The sequence below is a fragment of the Trichomycterus rosablanca genome, chromosome 3 (genome assembly GCF_030014385.1).
Source record: "Trichomycterus rosablanca isolate fTriRos1 chromosome 3, fTriRos1.hap1, whole genome shotgun sequence".
NCBI classification, from domain to species: domain Eukaryota; kingdom Metazoa; phylum Chordata; class Actinopteri; order Siluriformes; family Trichomycteridae; genus Trichomycterus; species Trichomycterus rosablanca.
Window position 1 is genome coordinate 7,436,529 of NC_085990.1, and position 26,662 is coordinate 7,463,190.

General features: G+C 42.5%; 2 protein-coding genes across 3 annotated transcripts in view; one reads left to right on the plus strand and one right to left on the minus strand.

The window, feature by feature from the left end:
• setd2 (SET domain containing 2, histone lysine methyltransferase) overlaps positions 1-20,905 on the plus strand; it is a 32,602-nt gene extending 11,697 nt beyond the window's left edge. For both annotated transcript variants that reach the window (XM_062992560.1, XM_062992561.1), the window contains 18 exons: positions 16-147; positions 757-885; positions 967-1,090; positions 1,179-1,256; positions 3,144-3,241; positions 3,392-3,536; positions 6,017-6,151; positions 6,294-6,422; positions 7,365-8,513; positions 9,597-9,645; positions 9,809-10,064; positions 12,154-12,916; positions 13,220-13,345; positions 14,440-14,576; positions 15,509-15,620; positions 17,622-17,696; positions 17,795-17,896; positions 19,375-20,905. In XM_062992560.1, the coding sequence (XP_062848630.1) occupies positions 16-147; positions 757-885; positions 967-1,090; positions 1,179-1,256; positions 3,144-3,241; positions 3,392-3,536; positions 6,017-6,151; positions 6,294-6,422; positions 7,365-8,513; positions 9,597-9,645; positions 9,809-10,064; positions 12,154-12,916; positions 13,220-13,345; positions 14,440-14,576; positions 15,509-15,620; positions 17,622-17,696; positions 17,795-17,896; positions 19,375-19,536 (3,901 nt within the window). In that variant the 3' untranslated portion in view covers positions 19,537-20,905. The remainder of the gene's footprint in view (positions 1-15; positions 148-756; positions 886-966; positions 1,091-1,178; positions 1,257-3,143; positions 3,242-3,391; positions 3,537-6,016; positions 6,152-6,293; positions 6,423-7,364; positions 8,514-9,596; positions 9,646-9,808; positions 10,065-12,153; positions 12,917-13,219; positions 13,346-14,439; positions 14,577-15,508; positions 15,621-17,621; positions 17,697-17,794; positions 17,897-19,374) is intronic.
• A 1,550-nt stretch (positions 20,906-22,455) lies between these two features.
• On the minus strand, positions 22,456-24,052 carry LOC134310243 (uncharacterized). Its single transcript, XM_062991792.1, has 2 exons — positions 23,155-24,052; positions 22,456-23,045 (listed from the first exon to the last, which is right to left on the minus strand). The coding sequence occupies exons 1-2, from the start codon at positions 23,873-23,875 to the stop codon at positions 22,906-22,908; spliced, it is 861 nt and encodes a 286-aa protein (XP_062847862.1). The 5' UTR covers positions 23,876-24,052; the 3' UTR covers positions 22,456-22,905.
• Between the last annotated feature and the right edge of the window lie 2,610 nt (positions 24,053-26,662).

The window sequence follows — 26,662 nt, forward strand, 5'->3', positions numbered from 1 at the left end:
TCTGTCCAAATACAGCAAGAAGAACAAGTCTCATCGGGACATCAAGCGTATGCAGTGTGAATGTGCCATCCTTTCAAGGGAGGAGCGGGCTCGTGGAGTTATGGCTTGTGGAGAAGATTGTTTAAATCGGCTGCTGATGATCGAGTGGTATGATAACTAAATGTTTTTTGCTCCAGCAATGGACGTTTTAATATGTAAAACTTATCAGAGACAGTTTACATTCTACAGAATTAAACAAGAAATATATCCAAAATGCCATGGTAAGATTTTGGGCCACCATTACAGCTACCAGAACAGCTTCAGCACATCATGACCTAGATTCTCTGATACTGCTGAAAGTATGGAACACCATTCCCATTAAGAATATTTTCTAAAAGTGGTTTATGATTTTGATGGAGAGAAAATCTTCCCTAGGTGTTCAGTTGGGCTGATATCTGGTGCCTGCCAAGGCTAAAACCACTAATTCAGTCCTGGTGTATCTGGACCACTTCCATAGGAATAGAAACGTTCTCTTATAAAAATAAATCCGAACTAACCACATGATCAGTATAAAGTAGCTCAGTAAAAACACTGGAAATATTTTATTTGTACGATTCTTGTTGGTTTTTTGCATTATACAAAATGTCCCAACTTTTTCCAGAAATGGGGTTTGGTTGACCTTTGAATTATTTTCCATCCAGATATTTTATCCTTAAAATGTTCTGTTCTTATTGTTGTAGTTTGGTTGTAATTTTCATATTTTTGACTGATTTTTAGCTCATCACGGTGCTTAAATGGAGCATATTGTTCCAACCGGCGCTTTCAGATGAAGCAACATGCATACTTTGAAGTAATCCTAACCGAAAGCAAAGGCTGGGGTTTGCGTGCTGCCAGAGACTTGCCACCGTAAGTACCATTAAGATCAGATAATGCTATACAGGACATTCGTGAATTGAAAAAAATTGAATTGTTGTTCATGTTACCCAGGAACACCTTTGTGCTGGAGTATTGTGGTGAGGTTCTGGATCACAGAGAGTTCAAGTCCCGCGTGAAGGAGTATGCTCGCAGCAAAAACATCCATTACTACTTCATGGCATTAAAGAACAATGAGGTAAATCTCATTCATTCAGTCTTTTGTCAAACACTCATGCTAATAGCAATGCTTGCTCTTGGTAATTAAGCTTGAATTATATTTCCAGATCATTGATGCCACACTGAAAGGAAACTGCTCACGGTTCATGAACCACAGCTGTGAACCTAACTGTGAAACTCAAAAGGTCAGTGCTTTCCATCAACGCTCATTATTACCTTTTCCATTAAAAATTAAGTTTATTTAGTTTCTAGTTGTGGGTGATATCAATTCAATAATTCACATATACATATGAGTATAATACACTGCGTTTTCAAAAGTATGTGGACACCCTTTCTAATTCAGTCAGGTTCACTTGTTTATACAAAATAAAGGACATGCTTCCCACTTGGTAGCAACAGTTCTAGCATGACTATCCAAGCCAGGACCTCTTGGTAACTCGACTGACTTCCTGAATGCTCTTTGGCGTGGACACATTTCCCACAAATCTTGAAAAAGATCAAAACCTTCCTAGAGGACTGCAATCTGTTATAGCCACGTCTTCAAAGAAATGCCTGTGACATTGCGATTAGGAATAAATTGTGAATCCACTGCTGCTTGCACAACCCCCAGTTGATCAAGGAAAGCCAGATCACCACACGCCTCTTCCGACACACGTCTTATCTGTGGCCGCTTCTTATCACCTGCCAGTGCTGGGTTCCCATGCAGGATTGTATTGCGTACAAAGAGTCCCTTCCCTAAAAACAGCCAATTGTGTCTGTGTGGGTACTCTGCTGGGATTCAAACTCACGAGTTTCAGTAGTCTGCAGTGGCGTGATAGCATGGTAGACCACTGTGCCACTTGAGCACCCATAAACTGGTATTCTTCCCTTCCATACCCATTACCAGTGATGGCATAGTTACCTTGAAAAAGTAATCTGATTACTGATTACTCCTTTAAAAAGTAACTTAGTTACTTTATGGATTACTTGATTTTAAAAGTAACTAAGTTAGTTTATTAGTTATATAATGTGGAATATTTCAAAGATATTCCTTTGCAATACTTTATCATTTGGCTGCCAACTTGTGTGTACTGATGAGACTCAATTGAATCCCAGAACATGCTAGTGTGAATGCATGGAAAACTAATTTTAATTTTCTTTCAAGAATATGATACAGACTGACCAACACTATTACGCTAAATCAGCATTGAAAATTGATGTTACTTTTAACAGCCTTCTACAATGCTGGAGCTTCTTAAAACGGAAGATTTTCTTTTAAATAGAAGTGTTATTTACCTGCTATTAAATTGTTTTCCAACAAAATCCGCCCAATTTGGCGGATAATCGCCCAATCTGGCAACACTGGAATGCGCAGAGAAGCTGGCGATTTTACTCGTAGCGCGCCACGAATACTACTAAATAGTACTACTGTACTTCTGTAATGGTGTTGGTGGGTGACATTTATGTTGAGTGTATTACTGCACTGTTTTGGTGAAGAACTACTCATCTGAGGTGCGCTGCTCCTGCCTGCAGAAATGCTTCCGCAAAAAAATTGCCGGCAAAGCGGTGGTGGGGGGGCCAGAGGGGTGGCCGGAGATTACTTTATGGTGGCCATGGCAACCACTGGCCACCCCCTGGCTCCGCCCCTGCCAAGAAGAAAGCAAAAATATCTTTTCACTAAGGAAAATGACAAAAATAGTAACGCACAGTAACTTGGATAAGTAACTTTAATCTGATTACTAGATTGGAAATAGTAATGCGTTAGATTACTCGTTACTGAAGTACTAAGTAACGCGTTACAGACCATCAGTGCCCATTACCCAGTGTAGTGTTGGTGTCAGACTACATATGGCCATGCTGGTTATTTTTTAAACCAGGGTTTTTCAGACGACCCTCATTTCGTCCATGAATTGTTATGCAACCCAGACAACACAATGCATCTAACTCTTTCTATACACGATGTAACATGACGCCTCCTCAAGGGGGCGGGCGCATACAAGTTTATTATTCTTCTCTGCAACCCATTCTTTAGGCTTGCGACCCAGTGTTTGAAAAACCGAGTTCTAAGCCCTAATTTTTCCTTATGTTTACAGTGGACAGTGAACGGCCAGCTTCGGGTTGGCTTCTTTACAACCAAAACTGTGACGGCTGGGACGGAGCTCACCTTCGATTACCAGTTTCAAAGATATGGGTAAGATGTCTGTTGCTCTGTTTTTTCTGTCCAAGCTGCAGAGCACTGAATGTCCATTAGTGATTTTGTTTATAGAGTTTTCTATAAGACTGTTTGTTTGTAGGCTTTCTTTAAAATGTTCCATTCATCCTTGATGTTCTCGTCTTCCAGAAAAGAGGCACAGAAGTGCTTTTGTGGGGCGCCGAGCTGCCGGGGCTTCCTAGGTGGAGAGAATCGCGTGAGTGTTCGGGCAGCAGTGGGGAAGAAGCAGAGAGATCGATCTCGAAAGAAAGAAGCCGTCAGCGCTCTCACCACGGTAAGTGGGCAGGATGCCAGTCCTGTTTAGTAAGAGAAGTAGTCAAAATCAAAGAATAGAGGTCATCCTGCAAACAGCCCACAGACCCCTGTTTTATTAATCCTAAATCCTCGTTTTATCTGTTGGAACTGCCAATGTAGTGAGCAATACTGCTTAAAGCCAGCAGTACTGAGGGGGAAGTTGATTTAGGTCAGCTTTGTACCTGGAACATGTTAATTGCTTTGAGACCTCCAGTGCTTCTTCTAGGCCATAAATAATGTTTCTAAATTGACATGCACTAGAGGCTAGATTGACTCGAGTGAACAGTTTTTGGAGACTCATGGATTGAAAGCGTCAGTGCTGCTATAGTGGAAGTGAAATTAAAGCTCCTTTTACAAGCACGTTTGTCACTGTTTCGTTTTTGTCTTTATTGTTACAAATATTTAGATACATAAAAGAAAGCATCTGTTGGGATATTTTCATGGGCCTTGACTTCATTTATGTAGTCGCTAGGAGTCCGAATAAACTTAATGGCACTTTATAATAATGATAATATTAATAATTGTAATTGTATTTCTCCAGAACATCCTGTCTATTTTTAATAGCTTGCTCATTATTCCTCTAATTGTATCTATACATCTTGTTGCTGGCTGCCATCCATCTCTTCTACCTTCACCTTATCCAAGCATAATCATGTTTTCCAGTGAAGCGTTCCTATAATGTGTGCAAAATAAGAGAACTTTGTAGGGTTGGGCGGTATGACGATATTACCGTATACCGCGGTATTTAAAAATGGTGACGGTATTCAAAAATTGTGACGGTATTTTTTAAATGTGAAGCCCCTGAATTTCTGCTTCAGGTTTACCTTGAAAACTGAGACTTTAGGACATGCGCGCATCCACAGTGAGGGAGGGGTGGGAGGGGTAGGCGGTTGGAGCTCGCTGATTGGCTGTGGGGTGCTTACTGGTGATAACACAGAGAGACGAGTGAAGAGCCACACTGGCTAGCGTTAGCTGTGAGCTAACAAGCAGAAACTGAAAAACGGCTCGTCTTTTAATTTTTCAAAATCAACATTTTTTATCAGTTCAACCGGAAATGAACACAAGCGCGGACATGTACTTATTTACTAAATATATCTTCAGTGTAAATCGAGCACAAGTGTTGAGAAAAAGGAGCAAACAGTAATAATAACGTTACGCCCAATCCGCTGTTCTGACCCTTGTCTGCCATAGATTTTCCTGCCTATGTAAGAACTATTTTTTCCTAAATAAAAGCGCTATATTAAGAAAAAAGAACGTCTCACCTGTCGTGTAATGTGAATTATAAAATATATTGTCTGGCCCTTTAAGAAAGTGAAGCGCACTATAGGGCGTAGGGAGCGAGTGTGTAGGGAAGAGAGCAGATTTGTACCGTTTCCGTGCTCGAGTTGTTTTGCACTGAGCTTGTGTGACATGTAAAGTAGCGTTCTCGTTAACCACTCAAATGTTTGGACTTTGAATTATTTTAACATTACTTTACATCACCGTCATCGCAACATGAACATTTACATTCATATTTTTTGTTACGGTATAGAACTTAATTCTGGATTACAGGCATAACTAATCGTACACTTTCATACACTTAAGAAATATCTGTAACTATAAACTAAGCAGTTAACTTTTGAAATATATTGAAGTGTGTAGCCTGCTATTATTCTGTTTTGTGTGGGCAGAGAGAGATTACAATGCCAAAATGTTGTGTTAATGTTTGTGTTAAAGTGTAATTGATACACATGCATTTATACTCATGCGTATTTATTATAGATCAGATAAGATAAGCAATGTTTGACGTTCAGATTTTTAAATCTTTTTATAATAAAACATTGAAATATTGTAATTACACTCAAGTGTGTACACTGTACAGTTTGTCCGCCCCCCTGCCGCGGTAATACCGTATACCGCGGTATTTCCTGAAGACGGTATGACGGTATGAAAATCGGCAATATCGCCCAACCCTAGAACTTTGGTTGTCTGGACTGTCACGTATTGTAGGTTATTAATGTTTTTTCCACCATTCTTGAACCATCGATTATCTTTTTCCTGTCCTGCTTCTCTTATGATAAGCTCAGAGTACAGATTAAACAGAAACAGTGACAGAATGCAGCCTTGTCTCCTTCCTTTGCCCTTTGAATTCTGTGGCTTTTTCTATAATCTTCTTTGCATTTGCAATGATAGTTCTTTATCCTCTGTTGTACGATAATGGAAATTGTCTCCTTTTGTACTAGATTAGCACCATTTCACCTACAGGCTTGGTTTATGCGCTTGCCTTGCCTGAACAGGATAAATTAAAATAAATATATTCCTTAATTGTACTATATAAAAATAAAAGGTTTTTAAATGTAAATAAAATACTGAGTATGAAAACCTGAACTGATGAATCTTGTGTAACCAGTCCTGTCTAACAGGTTGTGTAACTAAATAAAAGATGTTTCTAAACTTGCTTTTTATTTGTATTTTTTGCAGGTGGACGAGGAACTAGAGGCTCTGCTTGAGAATGGTGAAGGTCTGAGTGATGAGAAACAGGTGATCTCTCTCTGCCGTTTGATGGTGCGTGTGGAAACCATGGAGCAGAGATTTACTTGTGTGAAACTCATCCAGGTAAATCCCACAGTAGAACGTCACCAGCATTGTTGTCGAGAATCTGTATGAATTTTAAACACACAAAAATACTTTAGTTATTATATTTACTTAAGTTAATGGCAGGAATTGTTGCTAACTTGTCATATTTCTGTCTATGCAGAACACCCAGAATCCTTCTTGCCTCAAGCAGTTTTTGGATCACCAGGGTCTCTCATTGTTGTGGATATTCATGGTTGATCTCACGGACGCCAAAAGCAGCTCTGTTAACAACATCAAACTGCAAATGGAGGTAATTTTGTGCTAAATCTTGTACTTTAGCTTTGACTGGGTTTTCTAATAATGTATTTCTCACAAAGTTTGTGGTCACCACTTCTAATAAGTAAGTTTGGCTAGTTGAACCATACCCAAAACCAAGGGACACAAACAATCATGCACTAGTAAATTTCATGTTTGACTGTTCATGTACTATGCTGTATGACCAATAGTATGTGGACATATGGCCATCACATTTACATTGTGCATCATGGGCATTAAGAGGAATTGGCTGAATTCAGTCAGAAGCTTTTGTGAGGTCAGTTACTGATGCCAGATGAGCAGACCAGCCTTGCAATTGATCTTTTACCTTAGCCCTAATGTATTAAGTGGTGTTCAGGTTGGGCCTCTTGTCAAAAAGGTGGCTAGTGTTCTTCTGGTCATTCTTCTGGCCATTGTGTGTTACTTTTGGTCATTCTTATTTGTGCATCAGACTGCAGGACAGTGATGCATCATTCATCAATACAGAGAACGATTCCATTGCTTTAGAGGCCAATAATATGGTACTTTACACCACTCTAGGCTTGAGCGTTGCTGCTTGGCCAAATGACACCCATTTTATGAAGCCTCCAAAGAACTGTTCTTGTGCTGATGCTTTAATTTAATTAGTTGATTTGGTGGCATTTCATGACCGTGCCATGTTTGAAGTCACTAAGCTCTTTAGTACAACCCATTCTAACGCCAGTGTTTGTCTATGGCGATTTCCTGGCTTACATGTTTTAAACAGGAGTGGCTGGAACCCTAGCGCTCAATATTTGGTACTGGTGTCCGCAAACATTTGGCCATAAAGTGTATGTGCTTAAAAGAAATTGGCGTGCAGAGTGGTAACACAGCATGTGGGTAATACAGAGGAGGCTTCACATTGATTGTGTATGCATGCCTTCATAGTCATATCTTTGTTCTGGTGTGTATTGCGCAGATAATGAAGGCTTTGGCCGTGCTGCCTATTTCCACCAAGAACATGTTAGAAGAGAGTCGAGTGCTGCAGTACATTCAGCGCTGGGCTCAGAGCCGTCCACTCGGCCAGCCGACAGAGCAAGACGGTTACTCCAGCGGGAGCACTTCCCGCGCCCACACACCTCTCAACACCCCCGAAGGCCCCCCAACTAGACTAGCCCCAGATTTGGATGGAGACACACCAAAACGTGCTGTCTATCGCAGACTCAAAATCATCAGCGAAAACAGCCTGGATAGCGCACTCTCGGACGCCAGCAAGGTCTCTGACAGCAAGGAGGAAGAAGATGAGGAAGAGGAGGACGCAGAAGAGGAGGCCTCCCAGACTGAGGTCAAAGAGGCTGTTTCAGATAATAAAGAAACCAGTGAGGAAATCTCTGAGATCTCGGATCCGCCGGTGGGACAGGAAGCTTCAGATGCTGTGGAGACAAGCCAGGCAAAGCTGGTGCTGACTGAGGAGGTTGAAAAGCAGGAGAAATCAAAAGAGCAGGAACCTCAAGTACAACCAGCCAGCAGACCTGAGGAGAACCAGTCTGATCCGCTGGGGGAAAAGGATGAAACCGAGTCTGCAGAGCCAGTGGACACACCTGCTGTAGATCAACCTGATGCCTGCAGTGTCGAAGTTAAAGATGATGCTAATGTGACCGAGCAGCCTTGTTGTGTAGAGACTCCAACTACTGAATCTTACTTGGGAAACGAGGGTGCCGAGCTTTCGCTTATGGAGACTGAGACGGACAGCGTTTCTGTGGAAGTCAGTGTGTCTGCAGACGCCTCCGAGGCTAACCCGGAATCTTCTGAGCCTCCAGCATCTGATTTCTCAGCTCTCAGCTCGGACAGCGTCCCTGCTACTTCAGAAACCACCACTGCAGAGCAAACTGTCGAGGTTGGTGCTGTAGCTTTAGAGAACAGTGATTCAGTTCCATCTTCTGGCACGTTGGAAGCCCTGCCCCTGGGTGTGGTGGCACCAGAGGGTACAGCAGTAGGAACACCTTCCCAGGATGAAGAAGAAGCTGTGTCTGATGTGGAAAGTGAGAGGAGCCAGGAGCCTCAGATTGGAGCTGTTGACATCAGTGAGATGGCTGCTCGCCTCCTGGATGGGTGGAAAGACCTAAAGGTAAGACGACATGTTTTCAGTGATCAGGTACATATACACAGATCAGCCATAACATTAAAACCACCTCCTTGTTTCTACACTCACTGTCCATTTTATCAGCTCCACTTACCATATAGAAGCACTTTGTAGTTCTACAATTACTGACTGTAGTCCATCTGTTTCTCTGCATGCTTTGTTAGCTCCCTTTCATGCTGTTCTTGAATGGTCAGGACTCTCTCAGGACCACCACACAGGTATTATTTGGGTGGTGGATGATTCTCAGCACTGCAGTGACACTGACATGGTGGTGGTGTGTTAGTGTGTGTTGTGCTGGTATGAGTGGATCAGACACAGCAGCGCTGCTGGAGTTTTTAAACACCTCACTGTCGCTGGACTGAGAATAGTCCACCAAGCAAAAACATCCAGCCAACAGCGCCCCGTAGGCAGCGTCCTATAATCACAGATGAAGGTCTAGAAGATGACCAACTCAAACAGCAGCAATAGATGTGCGATCGTCTCTGACTTTACATCTACAAGGTGGACCAACTAGTTAGGAGTGTCTAATAGAGTGGACAGTGAGTGGACATGGTATTTAAAAACTCCATCAGCGCTGCTGTCTGATCCACTCATACCAGCACAACACACACTAACACACCACCACCATGTCAGTGTCACTGCAGTGCTGAGAATCATCCACCACCTAAATAATACCTACTCTGTGGTGGTCCTGACCATTGAAGAACAGGGTGAAAGCAGACTAAAAAAGTATGTAAAGAAACAGATGGACTACAGTCAGTAATTGTAGAACTACAAAGTGCTTTTATATGGTAAGTGGAGCTGATAGGTGATTAACTGTTTTCTCTCTGTATTAGATTATGTCAGTAACATTTGTTTTATAACAGGAATGCAGCATTCTAGTGTCACTACAACATTTTAATGTTGCATTCTAGCGATAAAAAAAGCTACTTGTGGTAAAACTAGATTTCTGGGGGAAGAAACTGGCCACAATGAAAACATCTGTAGTAATATTGTGGTTTCTTTGCTTTGCCAATCTACTGTATAAACTGTGCATTACTAATACAATGCCTTTTATGCATTATTTAGGAGGTGTACAGAATCCCAAAGAAGAGTCAGGTGGAAAAGGAATCAAATGGTACGTTTAAGTCTTTGTACTTAATTGTACTTCACATCTGTTTCACAGCGAGCTCTTTTTTTTCTTCTATTTTTTGAAAAGATTACTGCTTGCCCGTAATGAGACGGTGTCATTATTTTTATATGCGGTGCTTCAGCTTTGTCCACTCTGCTCCTCTAAACAGATCGCAGTCGTGACAGAGAGGCGATGCTGACCCCTCGCACCCCCTCCAGCAGTCGCGAGAGGGAGAGAGATCGAGACCGTGAGCGAGAGAGAGATCGGGATAGGGACTTTGAGCGAGAGAGAGACTGGGATCGAGACTGGGATCGAGAGAAGGATTCTGAGAGGTCCACGCCACGAACCTCCGAAAGGAGGCGAAGACGAGGCTCTGCTTCTCCACCTCCCGCATACTACGAGAGGAGCCGCAGAAATGAAGACCGGTACAAACACTGTTCACTTACAGTTTGTGGTGTGCACACAGTTGCAATCGGAAATATTCTACCCCCTTAGAACATCATTTTGAGTTCAAATGAAAAACATCTAGTTCTCTTGACAAAATGTGCACTATTATTCCACCCCCAGTCTCAGGACTTGCTAGAACATCCTTTTGTCTTAATAACCTCTAGCACTTTCCGTAAGTGCTAACAAGCTGATGACTCTTGTGGAATCTTCTCTTATTCTTCTTCTTCAAAAGCTTCTAGCTCATTGAGAATTAAAGGCTTTCATGTTGCAGCTTTTTCTTTAAATCCCACCAGAGATTTTCAATGGGATTTAAATCTGGAGATTAAAGAGGCCACACCAAAATATTTGTTGGCTTGGGTTCACTGTCTTGCTGGAAATTATTACCAATTTATTACTAAGCTCTAAATTTTACCACAGAAGGCAGAACAAAATGCCCTGGTATTTTTGTAAATCCATCATGCCAGTCAAATGGTCAGTATTACGAGTTCCAGCAGCAAAAAATCTTTAAACATCTTTATATCACTGATCGTCCTCCATGCTTGATAATGGGCATAGTATTCTTCTGGTCATAAGCCTCGTCTTTACTGGACCAGACAGACTGCTGACACAGCTGTGGAACACATCACAGCGGAAGCAGATTAAGGGTGGTTGAGTCCCAATGGTTTATTCCAGTTGTAACCCTCCTTAAGGTCCTACAGACTAGCAGTAGGTTATAAGATAAGCAGTATTATGTAGGGGTTGAACAAATTTTTTTTTTGCTGCATCATTCAACATGGCATGTGATTGTACTGCTCCACCAGATGAATGCCATTCACATGGTACTTCACTGGTCTAGTCTGGATAATACCAGTGGAATTGCATGTGAGCTAATTGCTAGGCTAGCTTTACTATTAAGTTATCAAAGGTAATGTTACTCCATTCATAAAATAACAGAATAATTTCCCAGGAGTTCTTAAATTATAGCTAAAACATTTGCTGCAGTGTGATTTAAATAAATAAATGCAAATATATGCATCATTCAACATGGCATGTGATTGTACTGCTCCACCAGATGGATGCCATCCACATGGTACTTTACTGGTTTAGTCTGGATAATACCAGTGGAATTGCATGTGTGTCATGAACCTCAGCTTGCACTGGTTGTACAGTTTAAACAGTCTGTGTTAGAATTTTAATCTCAAAAGGTTGAATTAAGCCAGTTCGATTTAATATTAAGTAGGGCTGTCTTTAATCACGTTAATTAACGCAATTAACGCGTTAAAATAAAAAAAAATTAACGACATGAACTCAACCACTCGCCTCACTGCCCCTCCATTGGCTGCCCTCGCCAGGTCGTTATCGTTATTATTATATTACGATATTTTCGTTAAGTAAAATTAAAATAACTAAAACTCTGCATTAAAATGACCAGATGCAGGAATTTGGACTTAAAGGCTAACTTCTAAGTGAGTACTTTTAATTCATTCTGATCAGCAATCGGGGGCCCGAAAATTTTTAACATGAGCTCTTAGTTGCACCACTGGTGTTGCACCTAGAAATGGTTCATATTATGAGCGCCTGTTTTCAGTGGCAGCTGGTTATGAACAGGAAAAGATTCTCACTTTTGAACAGACTTGTCATTTTGAATAACTGGCTGAAAGATGGGTAGCTGTTAACAGCTCTATATAGGCATTGGCTGGCTTTCTAAAAATAATTTAGATTTAATAATTTTATCATAATTGTATGAATTTTTATTGGTAAACATGTTCTTGCGATAAAAATGTGCATAACTTCAAATTGTGCTTAGTTATTAGTTAGCGATTAATTGAGATTAATTTGGTTCTTTAATCACGATTAATCTCGATTGAAATATTTTATCGCGTGACAGCCCTACTATTAAGTTATCAAAGGTAATGTTACTCCATTATTAAAAAACAGAATAATTTCCCAGGAGTTTTTAAATTGTAGCCAAAAACATTTGCTGCAGTGTGATTTTAAATAAGTAAATGCAAATATATGTCCTGATTTGTATCCAAGACTTAATAATAAAATAATAATGAGTTTTTGCACTTTTCTCCTTTTCTTCAGTTATGATCTGTCCAGCAGTAGTAAGAAGCCTCGAACCAAAGAGGTTCGTATCAAACTGTCCACAGAAGAGCGGCGCAAACTGTTTGAGCAGGAGGTTGCTCAGCGAGAAGCCCAGAAACAACAACAGCAGCAACAACAACAGCAACAGCAGCAGCAACAACAGCAGCAGCAACAACAGCAGCAGCAGCAACTGCAGAGTCTAGCAGCATTCAGTCCTTTGATGTACCCCCCGGGCCAAAGCTTTTTGAACTATCCACCTGGCTACCCCATCCAGACCTACGTCGATCCAACTAACCCCAACGCGGGCAAGGTGCTGTTACCCACACCACCTGTGGAACCAATGTGTGTTACTCCGACTGGCACAGTCTCCTTTGAGCAGACTTCATCTCAGCCCCTCATCTCAGACCTGAGCCTGGCCCCGCAGTCCCCCAGCACTACCCAGGTTCATGTGACCACTTCCCTGGAGCTTGCCCCTACTGCTCAGCCACAGCAGTTCCTCCAGCCTGCTACGCCGACCCAGGACCCTGGCGTGACGGTGCTTTCAGTTCCCGCGCAGACAGCCAGCGCTCAGGTGCCGAGCCAGCAGGCCTACGCGACACTATGGGACCCCAACACACAACAGGCAGTGACCGTGCAGACACAGCCTGCTCCACAGTACTCTACGGGCCAACCACAGACTGCCATCTATTACCAGGGCCAGCCATGCCAGACTATCTACAGCATTCCTGCAGGCTACCCACAGACCAGCACTCCCGTCATACAGGTAAAAGATGTATTAATGCACATAAAACTGTCATTCTCTGTTCCATGCACACCAAGTACTAAGAGCTTTTACACAGCAACTAGCCGGTTCCCTTGGCTGTTTTGCTAGCTTATATAATAGCTGATGTACCAGTAATATCAAAAAGACTAACTTGATTATGAACATTCCTCTGTTTTACAATGCACAGCTATACTAAAATGTTGATTATTTGTGCTTGTCAGTGCTGTGCTTCTTTACTTCCTTTACATCTATTTGGATCACAAAATGTCATTCCCACTGTCTCCTTTCTCTATATCTGTGTAGACGTACACAGAGCCAGCTGCTGGCTACCTACACGGTCAGCAGGTCTACACCGGTCACCAGCAGGGAGTGGTGGTTCAGCAGGGTGGCACTGTCACCACCATCGTCACATCTCAGACTGTACAGCAGGTAATACATTTTATCCAGAACCCCACTAGGGGGAGCTGTTAAGCCAATCTAATGCCACGTTTCCATAGTGCGGTATCATACAGTACAATACGGTATGCATCCAGATCCAAAACTGTCATTGCTGAAGAAGTTTGTTTTCACTTGCACTAGGGTAACTGGGCTAAAGTAGGAGCAGTTAGCTGAAGGTCAGGCCATTTATTTGCCACTGTAAATGTAAACAGTAGTGGTTTGCCCTGCTCTGGTTCTTACTCTTTGATGTTTTTTGTCCCACTGTTTGCTTTATATGTTTTTCTCCCCTGGTATTGCGTTCCTGACCTCTGGTAGCCCATGTATTACATTCTTCGTGAATATTCTGATCACACACTGGCCTCGTTAGCTGATGCAAAGCAAGTTGGTCCTTTCAACTTTCAGCTCATCATACTAGTCAAGTGAATTAGGGAGAGTGCTAGTCTAGTGGGTAAAGCTTTTGTACTATTAATCGGAAGACTATGGGTTCAGATCCAGACTTGGTTGAGCCCTTGAGCAAGATCCTTAAACCTCTCGGCTCCAGGGGTGCCGTATGATAACTGACCCTGTGCGCTGACCCCAGATTCCAAACAACGTGTGTATGTGTATATATATGACGAATAAAAGCATTCCATCTGGCTGAGACTGTGTTGACTCACTCCAGTGGTCATTCAGTGGTGATTTCATTTGACCCACTGTTCACTGTTTTTCGCCACACATACAGCACACTCCGGTTAGCATGGGTACTTATGGGTGCAGTACGGGTCACTTGGTAATAAAAACAACTATTAAATGAGGGATCACAGAGTTCAAAACAGGCCATGTATTAGAAAAGGTGCATAAATGTGCAAGCCAGGGGTTCATCTGCCTCCAACAGCATGTTTTTGTTGTATTTAATTTTATTTGAGTAATTTTCTCTGAAAGGCAGAATTAAGTCACAGTGGAATACATGACCATAGTAATATTTCTGTTTTGACTGGATTTTCGGAGTTCTGGAGTTTCACACATTTTTAAGTGCATCACTTCAGCATTCATGACTTTTACCAGCTGCTTGACTCATTGTTAAAAATCACTGTCCATGTCTGCAGGAGATGATTGTACCCAACAGCATCATAGACCTGCCTCCTCCTTCACCTCCCAAACCCAAAACTATAGTCCTACCCCCGAACTGGAAGGTGGCACGGGATTCTGAGGGCAAGATCTACTACTACCATATAGTAACCAGGTAAAAGTCCAAACTTTTCTGCTTGTGCTGTGCTTTGAATAATAAAGTTAAAGTTAGACAATACAGCAGTGGGTGTGTTTACATGTACAAAATAATACAATGTGCAAGTGAACAGTTTTTGGAAACAATTTTTTTAATTTCGTCTCCCAATCTAGTCCTATCCAATTACCCAGTTGTATATCCTCTACTTCTGCAGACCCTGATTGAGATGGGCCATACCTAACACATGTTCCTTTCCAGCTTGTGTCAACAGCCATGCCTTCTGGTCCAACCTGACCCCCTAAATGCTCTTTTGTCTAAATGGTCAATAATTCCAACACAAGGTGGGACAGTGGGATAATCTGCTAGCACACCAGCGCCAAGATTCTGCATTCCCCGGTTTGAATCTCAGCTCTTCTACTGACTGGCTGGGCACCACCTTGCAGGTACAATTGGCCTAATGCCTGCAGCAGACAAATTTGCCTTCCAGTCTGCTGGGTGGGAAAGACTGGACTAAGGGATGGGGCCTCACATGCAAATCTATCAAAGTAAGGGAGAACAAGAAGGGCTTGGTGGACTGTGCACACGTGGGAGGGCGTGTGTGTCAGGCAAATATACGCCATCGGGTTCCTCAGCAGCGGATTGGCTACGCTAAATTTGGAGGAAAAGAGTGAAAATGCATGTAGAAAATTCCAACAGAAGAAATATGTCTCAGTAAAGTAGATGCTGTTATAGCCCCAAACATGCCTACTGATTTTCAATGGCTTGTCCAGCTCATGGTCAGGTGTCCACTTACGTTTGTCCATATTGCATATTACAATGTTTCAATAAGATATTTCTTGGTACCCTGCAATCACCGGTTGTTTCAGAGTGATGTTTCAATTAAATTGGAGGGCTTTTGTGCATTGTCATTTTACAAAGTATGAAATAATAACACACATTGATTGTCTTAGGCAAACACAGTGGGATCCTCCTACCTGGGACGGAGTAACAGAGGAAATGAATCTGGACCATGAGGCCGAGATGGATTTGGGGACTCCAACATACGATGAAAACCCCTCGAAGGTACTACTGGATCCTGTTGTCTTTTACACATGAGCATAACCAAGTATTTGATTTGTTCACATGAATGCAATGAATTAAAGGGATCAGAGGGTTTGATCACTTGGTGGCGTCATGTAGCTACAGTGCTGCAAAAAAGTAGCCTCAGACCAACACACTTTCACCACCATGTTCCACTGCTGTTATGATGTTCTTATGGCGGAATGTGGTGTTGGCTTTACATGAATGGGACCCATGTCTTCCAAACAGTTCCATTTTCAACTCATCATTCCACAGAATAATATCCTAAAAGTTTTGGGGGTCATCTAGATCATCTAGAAAGCAAAATGAGCCTTTGTGTTCTTTTTGCTTAGCAGTGCTTTGTGCCCTGCAGTTCCTTAGATGTACTTCTGGGTTCTTGGTGACCTCCTCGATGGCTCATTGATACATTATTGGTGAAATTTTGGTAGGCCGCCCATTCCTGGAATAGTTCCCCACTGTTCAAAGTTTTCTTTATTTGTGGATAATGGCTCTCACTGTGGTTTGCTGGAGTCCCAGAGCCTTGGCAGTGGCTCTAACCTTTTCCAGACTGGTTGCTTCTTATCTGTATTTAAAACTTTTTAGAATGTGGCATCATGTGGATGACCTTCTAGCTTGCTTCACATTGCCAGACAGGTTCTTTTAAAGTGATGTTTAGATTCAACCGGTCTGTCAGTAATCATGATTGGGTGTGGCTATTGAAATGAAACCCAATAATGGAAGAATGTGGAGATGGAGGCATTATGATTGTTAACTTCTGGTTTAAGAAAGGACATGGGGCAGGTGTGATAAAAAGCCAAGCTTTATTTCTTTTTTAATCATTATCTTTACGCTCAGGTTGCGCAGCGGTAAAAAAACCACACTGGAACACCTGAGCTGTGATCTAGAATACATCGTATCGAGTTTCAGCTCTGCCTGCCGGCTGGGCTGAGCAGCCACATGAACAACGATTGGCCTGTTGTTCAGATAGGGGTGGGATATTAAAAAGCCGGATAGGGTCTCTTTCATAACTAATGCAATTACGACCTCTGCTGGCTGATTGATGGCACCTGCACAGAGACGGAAAAAGAGTGCTGTCAGGGTGTGTCTCTCCGTTGACTGGGCTGATCCGCATTGCACTCGTCAAAGTGTAGGTGACGATGCATACGGCTGCTGCCCACGTGTCGGAGGGGCGTGGGTTAGCTTCGTTCTCCTTAATCAGAGCGGGATCGGCATTGCTGGAGAGGAAGCATGATGCAATTGGACGTGCTAAAGGGAGAAAAGGGGTCAAAAAAATCCATAAACAAAAATAAATAAAATCATTATCATTACACTTTCTCTGCTTTTTATTTTGTAAAATTAATCACATTTCAACTGCACATTAAAAAATAAAAATTGATCCCGATCAGGCCTTCTTGAGTCATGCAGTTGATTATGCCATCTATCACATGTACAGAAAGGCCAGAGAGACCTAACCAGACTTGCAAGCTGAAGATGCTGTAGAATGCAATAGTGAACATCTGGGAATTGTCCAGCACTTTTTTTTTATCGGTTAAGAAAAGAGGGACGTTTGTGTTTCGAGTGCTTTATTTTGCCTCCAAGCTTTAAAAGCCCTGGTTCAACTTTACTCCAGAAGGTTTTCATTATCCGAGGTTACACAAGAGCTAACGGAGCTTTTAATGACTGTTTCTTGCCATTCAAGAATTATTTATAAGGATCTGTCATCCCACATCCATCAGATGTCTCTGTCCCTTTTCAAGGACAGCTGTGCATAAGATAGTGGGCCCGTTTTGCTCTCAGGTCTGTTTCCAAGTAAGTCTTCATCATAGGCATGTTTAAACACAAACAGAATCCATTTGTCTTCAGCACTCGGTCTCCGTCTCGCTGTAATAAGCAACACTCTTGTACTGCTTACGTTTTGTTCATTGTCCTTTTCACTTGTGCAGGCTTTGTCTCTAGGCTTTTCTACAGTATATGGACTTTGTTACATGTATACTCTCTTCACAGTTTTCCACCAAGACAGCCGAGGCAGATACCTCCAGCGAGCTGGCTAAGAAAAGCAAAGAGGTCTTCCGCAAGGAGGTATACTATCCACACCCACATCAGCCAAACTCAAACATACTCCAGGGGTTTTATCACTTCTTTTTTTCTTACATTTGTCCTCTTTCTCCTCTACCTAGATGTCCCAGTTTATCGTGCAGTGCCTTAATCCTTACCGGAAACCAGACTGCAAACTGGGCCGAATCAGCAACACTGAGGAATTTAAACACCTCGCCAGAAAGGTAAACACCAGTGGGAATTAAGCATTCTGTGGTATTAGTTTGATTTAGTGCAAGCTCACTTGGGAGTGCACAGTGTCACCCAGCAGCTGCTTTTGTGGTTCCTGGATTCCATCTGATCTGATTCGGTCTGAAAATGACTAAATGGCGGCACGTGGCACAGCAGGATATTCCGCTAGCACACCAGCTCTGAGATACTGAATTCCCTGGTTTGAATCTCAGCTTTGCTACCAGTCGGCTGGGCGCCCTCTAGCTGCAGCAGAACAAAAATTGGTCATCAAGTCTGCTGGGTGGGTAAAGGCCAAACTAATAAGTAGGAGGAGCATGGAGACCCATGCGTGATATCCAGCCTCATGTGCGAATCTGCCAGCGAAAAGGAAGGGGTTGAGGGACTGCGCACATGTCGGAGGGGGCGTGGAGCAGGCGAATATACCCTTCTCGGACGCAATCGGGATCCCCAGCAGCGGAAGACTAATTGGCTATGGTAAATAACCAAAATGAATAAATAAATAAATAAATAAATAAATAAATAGAAAAAAAGAAAATGACTGAATGGGGCGCTTGGGTGGCGCAGCAGACTCTATTTCTCAGCTCTGCTATTTGCCTGGATGCCTGCACAGACATAATTGGCGCCTAATAATTAATGCTGCAATTGCGGCCTCTGCTGGCTGGTCGAAGGTGCATGCACAGAGACGGAGAATAATGGAGAGCAGTGTGTGACTCTCTGTAACTGATTGTGAACCCGGCTCGTACAGGTCAAACAAAGCGGCCGGCTACTGCACCTTGCGTGTTTGTTAGGTACGGCCATGGGTAATAATGGTTTTAATAATTATTCTATTTGTTAGGCGTCTGCAAAAATATTTTTCCTGGATCCCCCTTTTTATCTGCCAATCTAGTCATTTCCAATTCCCAATTGTGAATCCCCTACCTCTTGCACAACCCGGTAACACGGCCAATTGTGTTGTGTGAATGCCCAGTCAGGTCGGTGGTTCTGTTGAGATTTGAACCGGAGTGGTGTGCTAGTCGGTTTAGACCGCTGCCCCCCACCGCCCGCTGTTCTATCTGCTTATTGCACAAATTAAGCCGATGATCAACAGTACCTGACACCAGATAATTAAGGCCACTTCAGAACAGTGTCAGAGCTGTTGTAAAAAGGTCCCGACAGGTTCAGACATACGAGGGTTCCTCAAGAAGTTTGCACAATTTTATATTTTGGTTGGAAACAGTGAGGGTGGGAGGAGGAGTGATTGGTCGTGTCTGAGAGACTGAGAGAGAGCTTATAGTCCGGATTTAGCGCCATCTGATTTCCACCTTTTTGGATGCTCTAAGAAGCTTTAAGGGGAAGAAGATTTTCATATGATGATGTGAAAGCAGCGCTGCATCAGTGACTTTGTGACAATCAAAAATCCTTATTATTTAGTGTGGCAGAATTTTAATAGCCTAACCCATCTAAACTTTGTCCTCTGTGTGCTTGCTTCCAGTTAACTCATGGTGTGATGAACAAAGAACTAAAATCCTGCAAGAACCCTGAGGACCTGGAGTGTAACGAGAACGTTAAACACAAGACCAAGGAATTTATCAAGAAGTACATGCAGAAGTTCGGCTCTGTTTACCGACCCAAAGAGGACACTGAGTTGGACTAGCCCCCCTCCTCTTACTGTAACAGCCGTGGAGCAGTGAGCCCGAGCGGCCCAGGCCGAACGATCCTCACTGCTGGTTTAATACTGACTAACCGTGTCTTGACTGCTGCTCTGAAAACACTGCAGGATAAAGTCTCATCTAACAGACAGAGCGCTGTGCAGACGACACACACAGGGTGCTATACAGACTTTCTCAGATCACACACACACACGCTCTGAAGCCTTTCTCACTCTCTGCACTACGCCTTCAGCTACACGGTGTTCCCACACAGGATCATCAGCAGCTCGGCTGAGCGCGACACGGAAACTGAAGGTCCAGCTCGTCTCCTCAAGCCGCGCGCATGAACTGGTTCCCGTCTGAATCCTCTCGGCCACAGGTGGCTGCGCTTGGAAGTGTAATTGAAGGAGATGAGCTTTCTTATCATCAGCCGGCAGTCGGACAGGAAGCCCAGACTGTTTAAAACGGTCTGTGCAGGTGGAGATAACGGTCTCTTCGGGATCAACTACGGACTCAGGGTAGCAGAGGATGGTTCTCGGCTTCACAAGCGTCAAATTTGGCTCCACCGCCCAGTCCTGTATCAAATCTGAGGATCTTATGATGTTCTGTTTGCTGCATTTTTAATCTTTTAGTGAATGAAGTGTGAAGGACGTTTGATAATGTATCCATTCACTCTAAGCCAATGTTGGCCACTTTTACCCTCCTTACAGCGGGGGCATGTAGCATTTCTGGTTTTATCGACCTGTTTCTCACTGTTTTACATTAACTCCCTAACTCTTGCTCTTTTATTAAGAATCCAACAGGTAAATGTGAAGCCGTCAGGCATGTAGTAACATTGTTCCCCCCCTGTTCAAGATCAGCGGGGTTCTTGTCCCATAAGCTCTTCACATTATGAACTCAGCCGACCTCATTAATTTGCATTAAATCACCCCCTTCTTTAACGTGTATTATATTGCTTTATATGTGAATATATTGAGAACTCGTTTCTGAGATCGTTTAAATAAGTAGATCCTTTGTAAAAAAGGACAGTGGAAATCCGTTTATCATGTAAATATGTGTATACCAGACTAATAAAATCACAGGGACAAGAATCACTTACAGTCCTGCCAGCAGCTCCAGCACTCCCATAGCATCCAGGATTCTTTGCTTTCCCACAGTTCTCGGTGTTGGGTTGGGTTTGAAACAATTGTGTGGGTGTCGTTTTTTGCTTTTTTGTTTTTATTCATTCCCCCCCCTTTTCTTTCTTTCTGTACGGAAAGATGTTTTTTTATGTATAAGTCGGAGTTGCGCCCCACTCCGCTGTAAGTACTGTGCAAGCACATTGTCATACTGAGTGTAAAGAACATTTTAAAATAAACCGTTTTGTAAAAATAAGTCGCAGTTGTGGTTTTTTGCTTGGTGGTTTCTTTTTGGGCGGCACTGTCGACTCACAGCAAGAAGGTCCTGGGTTCGATCCCCAGACGGGGCGGTCCGGGTCCTTTCTGTGCGGAGTTTGCATGTACTGTCTGTGTGGGTTTCCTCCGGTTCCCTCCCACAGTCTAAAGACATGCAGTCGGGTCAATAGGAGACACTGAATTGCCCTATAGGTGAGTGGGTGAGTGTATGTGTGTGTGCCTGCAATGGACTGGCGCCCCGTCCAGGGTGTTACTGTGTGCCTTGCGCCCATTGAAAAGCTGGGATAGGCTCCAGCACCGACGACCGTAATTGGATAAGCGGTTAAGAAAGTGAGTGAGTGAGTGGTTTTGTCTTGAAAGTGTAGCCTACAGCTGTCTCATCTTTATTAGCAATTGATACCACAAACACTTTAGCTTATCCAGCCTCTATAAAACAGCACCGCAGACCTTCCTTTTTGGCTCATTAGTACACAAAGGTCAGACCACCTGCCATTTACAGGCACCTTGGCTGGGGGTGGATTGAAGTGGTATGAGGATTAACTTTTAAAAAACAGCTCTTTGGGCTCAACTATTAAAGTCAAGACAGGGCCATGGGTGTCATCACACTGCTGCAGTGTGCAATACATCACCAGCACTGTTTCTAATCCAAACCGAGGTTCATCCTTCTAACTTTAAAAGATTTTTTCTCCTCTTGGGTGAAGTACCAATCAATTACTTTAGCTCACCACCTCTGAGAATCGAACCTGGGCCGTGTCTGCAGGAGGAAGTCTCGGTGTCCTGCAATTACAACGACATCTACTGTTTAGTCAAGGCACCAACATGAATGAAGAACAGTGACCACTATGTTTTCTTATTAGCCATAACAGCCACTCTTCTGAGAAGGCTTGTCACGAGTATATGTGTGGAAATTTGTGCCCAATCAGTCAAATGGGTATTTGTTTGGCTGGGCACTTATATTGGTCAAAAAAGCCTCACTGGATGTTCAAGTTCATTCCAAAACTATTCAGTGAGGCTGAGTGCAGGACACTGGAGTTTATTTAAACCAAATCTTTCTTCATGTTTTAAAGAGCTTGCTTTGTGCACAGGGTCACAGTCATGCTGTATCAGGAAAGGGCCTTCCCTAAACTGTTGCTGCAATGTTAGAGGCATGTAATTTCCTTCATATCGTGTATTTATTATACCTGTTAGCAATTGTTGTGGCTGGAACACATAAATTTAAAAAATAGAAGGGGGTGTCCCAATACTTTTGTCCATATAGTGCACATGTCCATATGCTAACATGTTAGTGAAACCTCTCTCTTCCAGCATATCTGTACAAAAGGTCCAGGAGCTCCATCTGAATGGGTCCAGTACACCCGCAATATTGAACCACTGCTTCATGCACAACATCCAACCTGGAAAAATGCTCTTCTTTTTATCAGCCATCAGCAAACTTCTACGTAATGCTGTGAAACTCATGTCGTGGAAAAACCGAATAACCTTCAATAAATAATTAATTGACAACACTTAAATAAATACCCAAACAATGAGTTCAAGTCGAGCAAAGAACAAATTTTATTTAACCAAATCTTACCCCAGGGGGCATCTTAGTTACTCACACCCTCAAGAGCAGTCAGTAAGAGAGAGGCACATAGCTCAATTCTGCATTCTATATCAAAAACTATTATTACATGCTAAACATTAATTTTCATCCACACCCACTACACTCTGTATTCTTACAGACCAGCAGAAGCAACAAGGTGATACTCAATCTGGCCTTCCTTCCCCCAGATACAATTGTCTGTAGTCTACGTTTACTTGAATCGTTTCATTAAACTTGAGTTGTCTCTTAATAAGGCTTCATTGCTTTCACTCAGTCTTATTGACTTGACACAATTAACCAGCGCATTTATAGACACATGAATAAAATCACAGTTTATTAACTGTGTGGGTATGTTACATTTAATTGTTACAGCAAATGGGATAGGTTCGCTCTCAATGTTAGTACAACTGCTCCGACATAGTAGCTGCCATGATGAATGTCAAGAAAGGGACAGTGAAGACATTGAGTTTTGGAGAGCCTGAAGCAGATGGCCATGGCTTTTTCAGTTCATCCAATATGTTTATGATGTTCTGTATATCTGCAGAGAGAAAGACAAGAAAACAGAGACATAGGAGTGAATAAATAAAATGTGTACATTTGTACAGACAAAAAAAAAAAAACACAAACTGCACATTCACGTTACATACCATCACTGATGTCCAACAGTTCCACGGATGTGTTGATGTTCCCCAACTCCGGTAACACTAACTTGGTCTTCTTGGCAGCGAGATTAACATCGGAACAGGTATCCTCAGCTCGTCCCTGTCTCTGGTACATAAAGTATTGGTACTCTCTATCACCGTAACCCCAGAACGTGTTTCCATCGTGAGTCATGACACAACAACGAGCTGGACTTCTTGTTCTGCTCATAGTGTCATTCCACACTTCCACCACACTCCAAATGTTGTGGTTCTCAGGGTGTATGTACAGCATAGAGATTCTAATGACACCATCCAGTGGGTTAACAAATGCAGCCTTTGTCACACTGTCCACTTTGGCCGTGAAGTAGAACATACCGCACGGCTCAGCCTTTGCTAACACACGGAAAGTCTCGCGTCCTACCCTGTACAGGCCTTCGTCGTTACATGTCAGGAAGCGAATGTAGACCTGGTACTCCATTGGGGTCCCGCTGAGCTCGTATATATGTTCTGTAGCGTACACGATTTTATCGTCTTTATAGAAATGCTGGTCTGGACTGTTCAAATACCCCAGGAGCCTTACAGTGCTTCCCATTGTGCCTATGATGGTGACAGGATTCACTCTCTGGTTTGTAGGACCTTTCGCCCTTTTCAACACACAACAGTCCACTGACATCAGCGCTGTTGCCATGGACAGCAAACACATTGTGAAAGTAATGCTATTTGCCATAGTGAGTTGAGTAACAGCACAGAGAGAGAGGCGGAGGAAGCAGGCTGAGCTGTGGCAGTGCAACGTAAGAGTGCTAGTGAGACTCAGCTTCACCACTCTACACTCAGAAACCCCTCGGCGTTGTGAGTCAAGAGAAAGAGGTCTGGACACGCTCTGCCGTTCGACTGGGAGTTTATTCTCTCTGTAAATAAAATGAGAGCAGCAAATGTAAAGTACAGAATGAATTTTCTCTTTCTCTCATATGCACAGCACACTATCCTCAGTGTTTCTGCCACAAACTGAGTATTACAATATAAAATATACACTGCCTGGCCAAAAAAAAGGTCACACACTTTAATATTTGGTTGGACCGCCTTTAGCTTTGATTACGGCACGTATTCGCTGTGAAATCGTTTCCACAAGCTTCTGCAATGTCACAACATTTATTTCTGTCCAGAGTTGCATTAATTTGAAATAGGAGATTTGGACCACTGCGCAAAGTCTTCTCCATCACATCCCAAAGATTCTCAATGGGGTTCAGGTCTGGACTCTGTGGTGGCCAATCCATGTGTGAAAATGATGTCTCATGCTCCCTGAAGCACTCTTTCACAATTTGAGCCGGATGAATCCTGGCATTGTCATCTTGGAATATGCCCGTGCCATCAGGGAAGAAAAAATCCACTGATGGAATAACCTGGTCGTTCAGTATATTCAGGTAGTCAGCTGACCTCATTCTTTGGGCACATAACGCTGCTGAACCTAGACCTGACCGACTGCAGCAACCCCAGATCATAGCACTGCCCCCACAGGCTTGTACGGTAGGCACTCGGCATGATGGGTGCATCACTTCAGCCGCTTCTCTTCTTACCCTGATGCGCCCATCACTCTGGAACAGGGTAAATCCGGACTCATCAGACCACATGACCTTCTTCCATTGCTCCAGAGTCCAATCTTTATGCTCCCTAGCAAATTGAAGCCGTTTTTGCCGGTTAGCCTCACTGACAAGTGGTTTTCTTAAGGCTACACAGCTGTTTAGTCCCAATTCCTTGAGTTTCCTCCACATTGTGCGTGTGGAAATGTTCTTACTGTCACTATTAAACATTTCCCTGAGTTCTACTGTAGTTTTTCTACTATTTGATTTTACCAAACGTTTAAGTGATCGCCGATCACGATCATTCAAGATTTTATTCCAAACACATTCCTTCCTCAAAGATGATGTTTCCCCACTGTCCTTCCACTTTTTAATAATGCGTTGAACTGTTCTTAACCCGATTTTAGTAGTTTCAGCCTCTCCTTAGATGTTTTCTGTGCTTGATGCATGCCAATAATTTGACCCTTCTGAAACAGATTAACATCTTTTCCACGACCACAGGATGTCTTTCCACATGGTTGTTTAACAAATGAGAAGCTACTCACTAGGGCTGCACGATATATTGTTTCAGCATCGTCATTGCGATGTGTGCATGCGCAATAGTCACATCGCAGGACGTGCGATGTCACTTAATACAAATTAAATCAAATACGTCATGCTAAAACTTTTTTGCTGCTTGACACAAAACGAAAATTCACACCGTTCTCATTTTCCATGACGTATCTACCAGTGTGTTCGAAAACCTAGTGAGCTGCCTCGCTGTTTAACTACCTACACAGGCAGCTGCCTCAGTAGAGAGGATTCTAATAAGTCATTGACTTATAAGGCAGGTTATTTGAACACGCTACTTCCATAAGGGTTTCGTGTTTTTTTTTTTATAATGTTTACTACTTGAAGAGGTTTTGATTGTGAAATAAAATATTAAATGACCCATTTTGTCAATCCTGTTAATTCCATCATGTGATATTGAAGCTTTCTTAGTTTAATGCTCAGTCAACCGAATACAAAGATGTAGCTTGTCATAATCTTTTGTATCCCTTGTAGGCACCACCCTTTTTGAGCCCCTTATTTAGAGTAAGATACATGCATTATTAATATTATTAATAATGTGGTGAAAATTCCTGCAGTTTTTTAATATCGCAATATATATCGCAGGGAAAAAAAATCGCAATGTCAGTTTTTTCCAATATCGTGCAGCCCTACTACTTACTGCATCAGTTAGGGTTAAATAACTTGTTGCCAGCTGAAACAATCACCCACGCAGTAATTATCCAATGGGAGGCTCTTATCTACAGTATTTGCTTAGTTAAATCCAGGTGGTGACCTTTTTTTGGCCAGGCAGTGTATAAAATAATAAAGTTTACATCAATAGCATTTCACTTAAATAAAATAATAATTACATTGTACTATAAATCATGTGTTTTAATCTATAAAAATATAATCTCTCACAGTTTACAGTCCATTAACATAAAAGAAAAATTTCTCCAGGAAGGCAAATATGTATTTTTTATAACAATTAAACTTCATAAAATTATTTAAAAGCTTTTAAAGTAAACAATTCAACAGTATGTATTAACACTTTGAGTTACTGTACCTGTATATAAAATGAGAGCAGCAAATGTACAGCACAGAATGAATTCTCTCTCTCTCACTCACCCACTCTCTCCCATGCTCTCTCTCTCATATGCACAGCACACTGGGAGAGACAAATAAACTAGTCCCAACTAGTCACACATAGTGGTGTGCGATACTGCAAAATTTGGTATCGATCTGATACCAAGTAAATACAGGGCCAGTATCGCCGATATCGATCCGATACCGATACTTTTTACTTACAAAGCGGTTTATTTACTTTTGTGTATGGAAGAGCGGTGTGTCATGATTCATGAGGTGAATGTATCATTAATGTGCTTTGACTAATAAATGATTTTGTGTTT

What these genes read in the sequence shown, in the direction of transcription:
- LOC134310243 (XM_062991792.1), bottom strand. Translation starts at nt 23,875, where the DNA reads ATGGCAAATAGCATTACTTTCACAATGTGTTTGCTGTCCATGGCAACA. An exon ending in ACTGTTGGACATCAGTGATG is followed by an intron (nt 23,046 to 23,154) that starts GTATGTAACGTG and finishes TTCTCTCTGCAG; the next exon opens with ATATACAGAACATCATAAAC.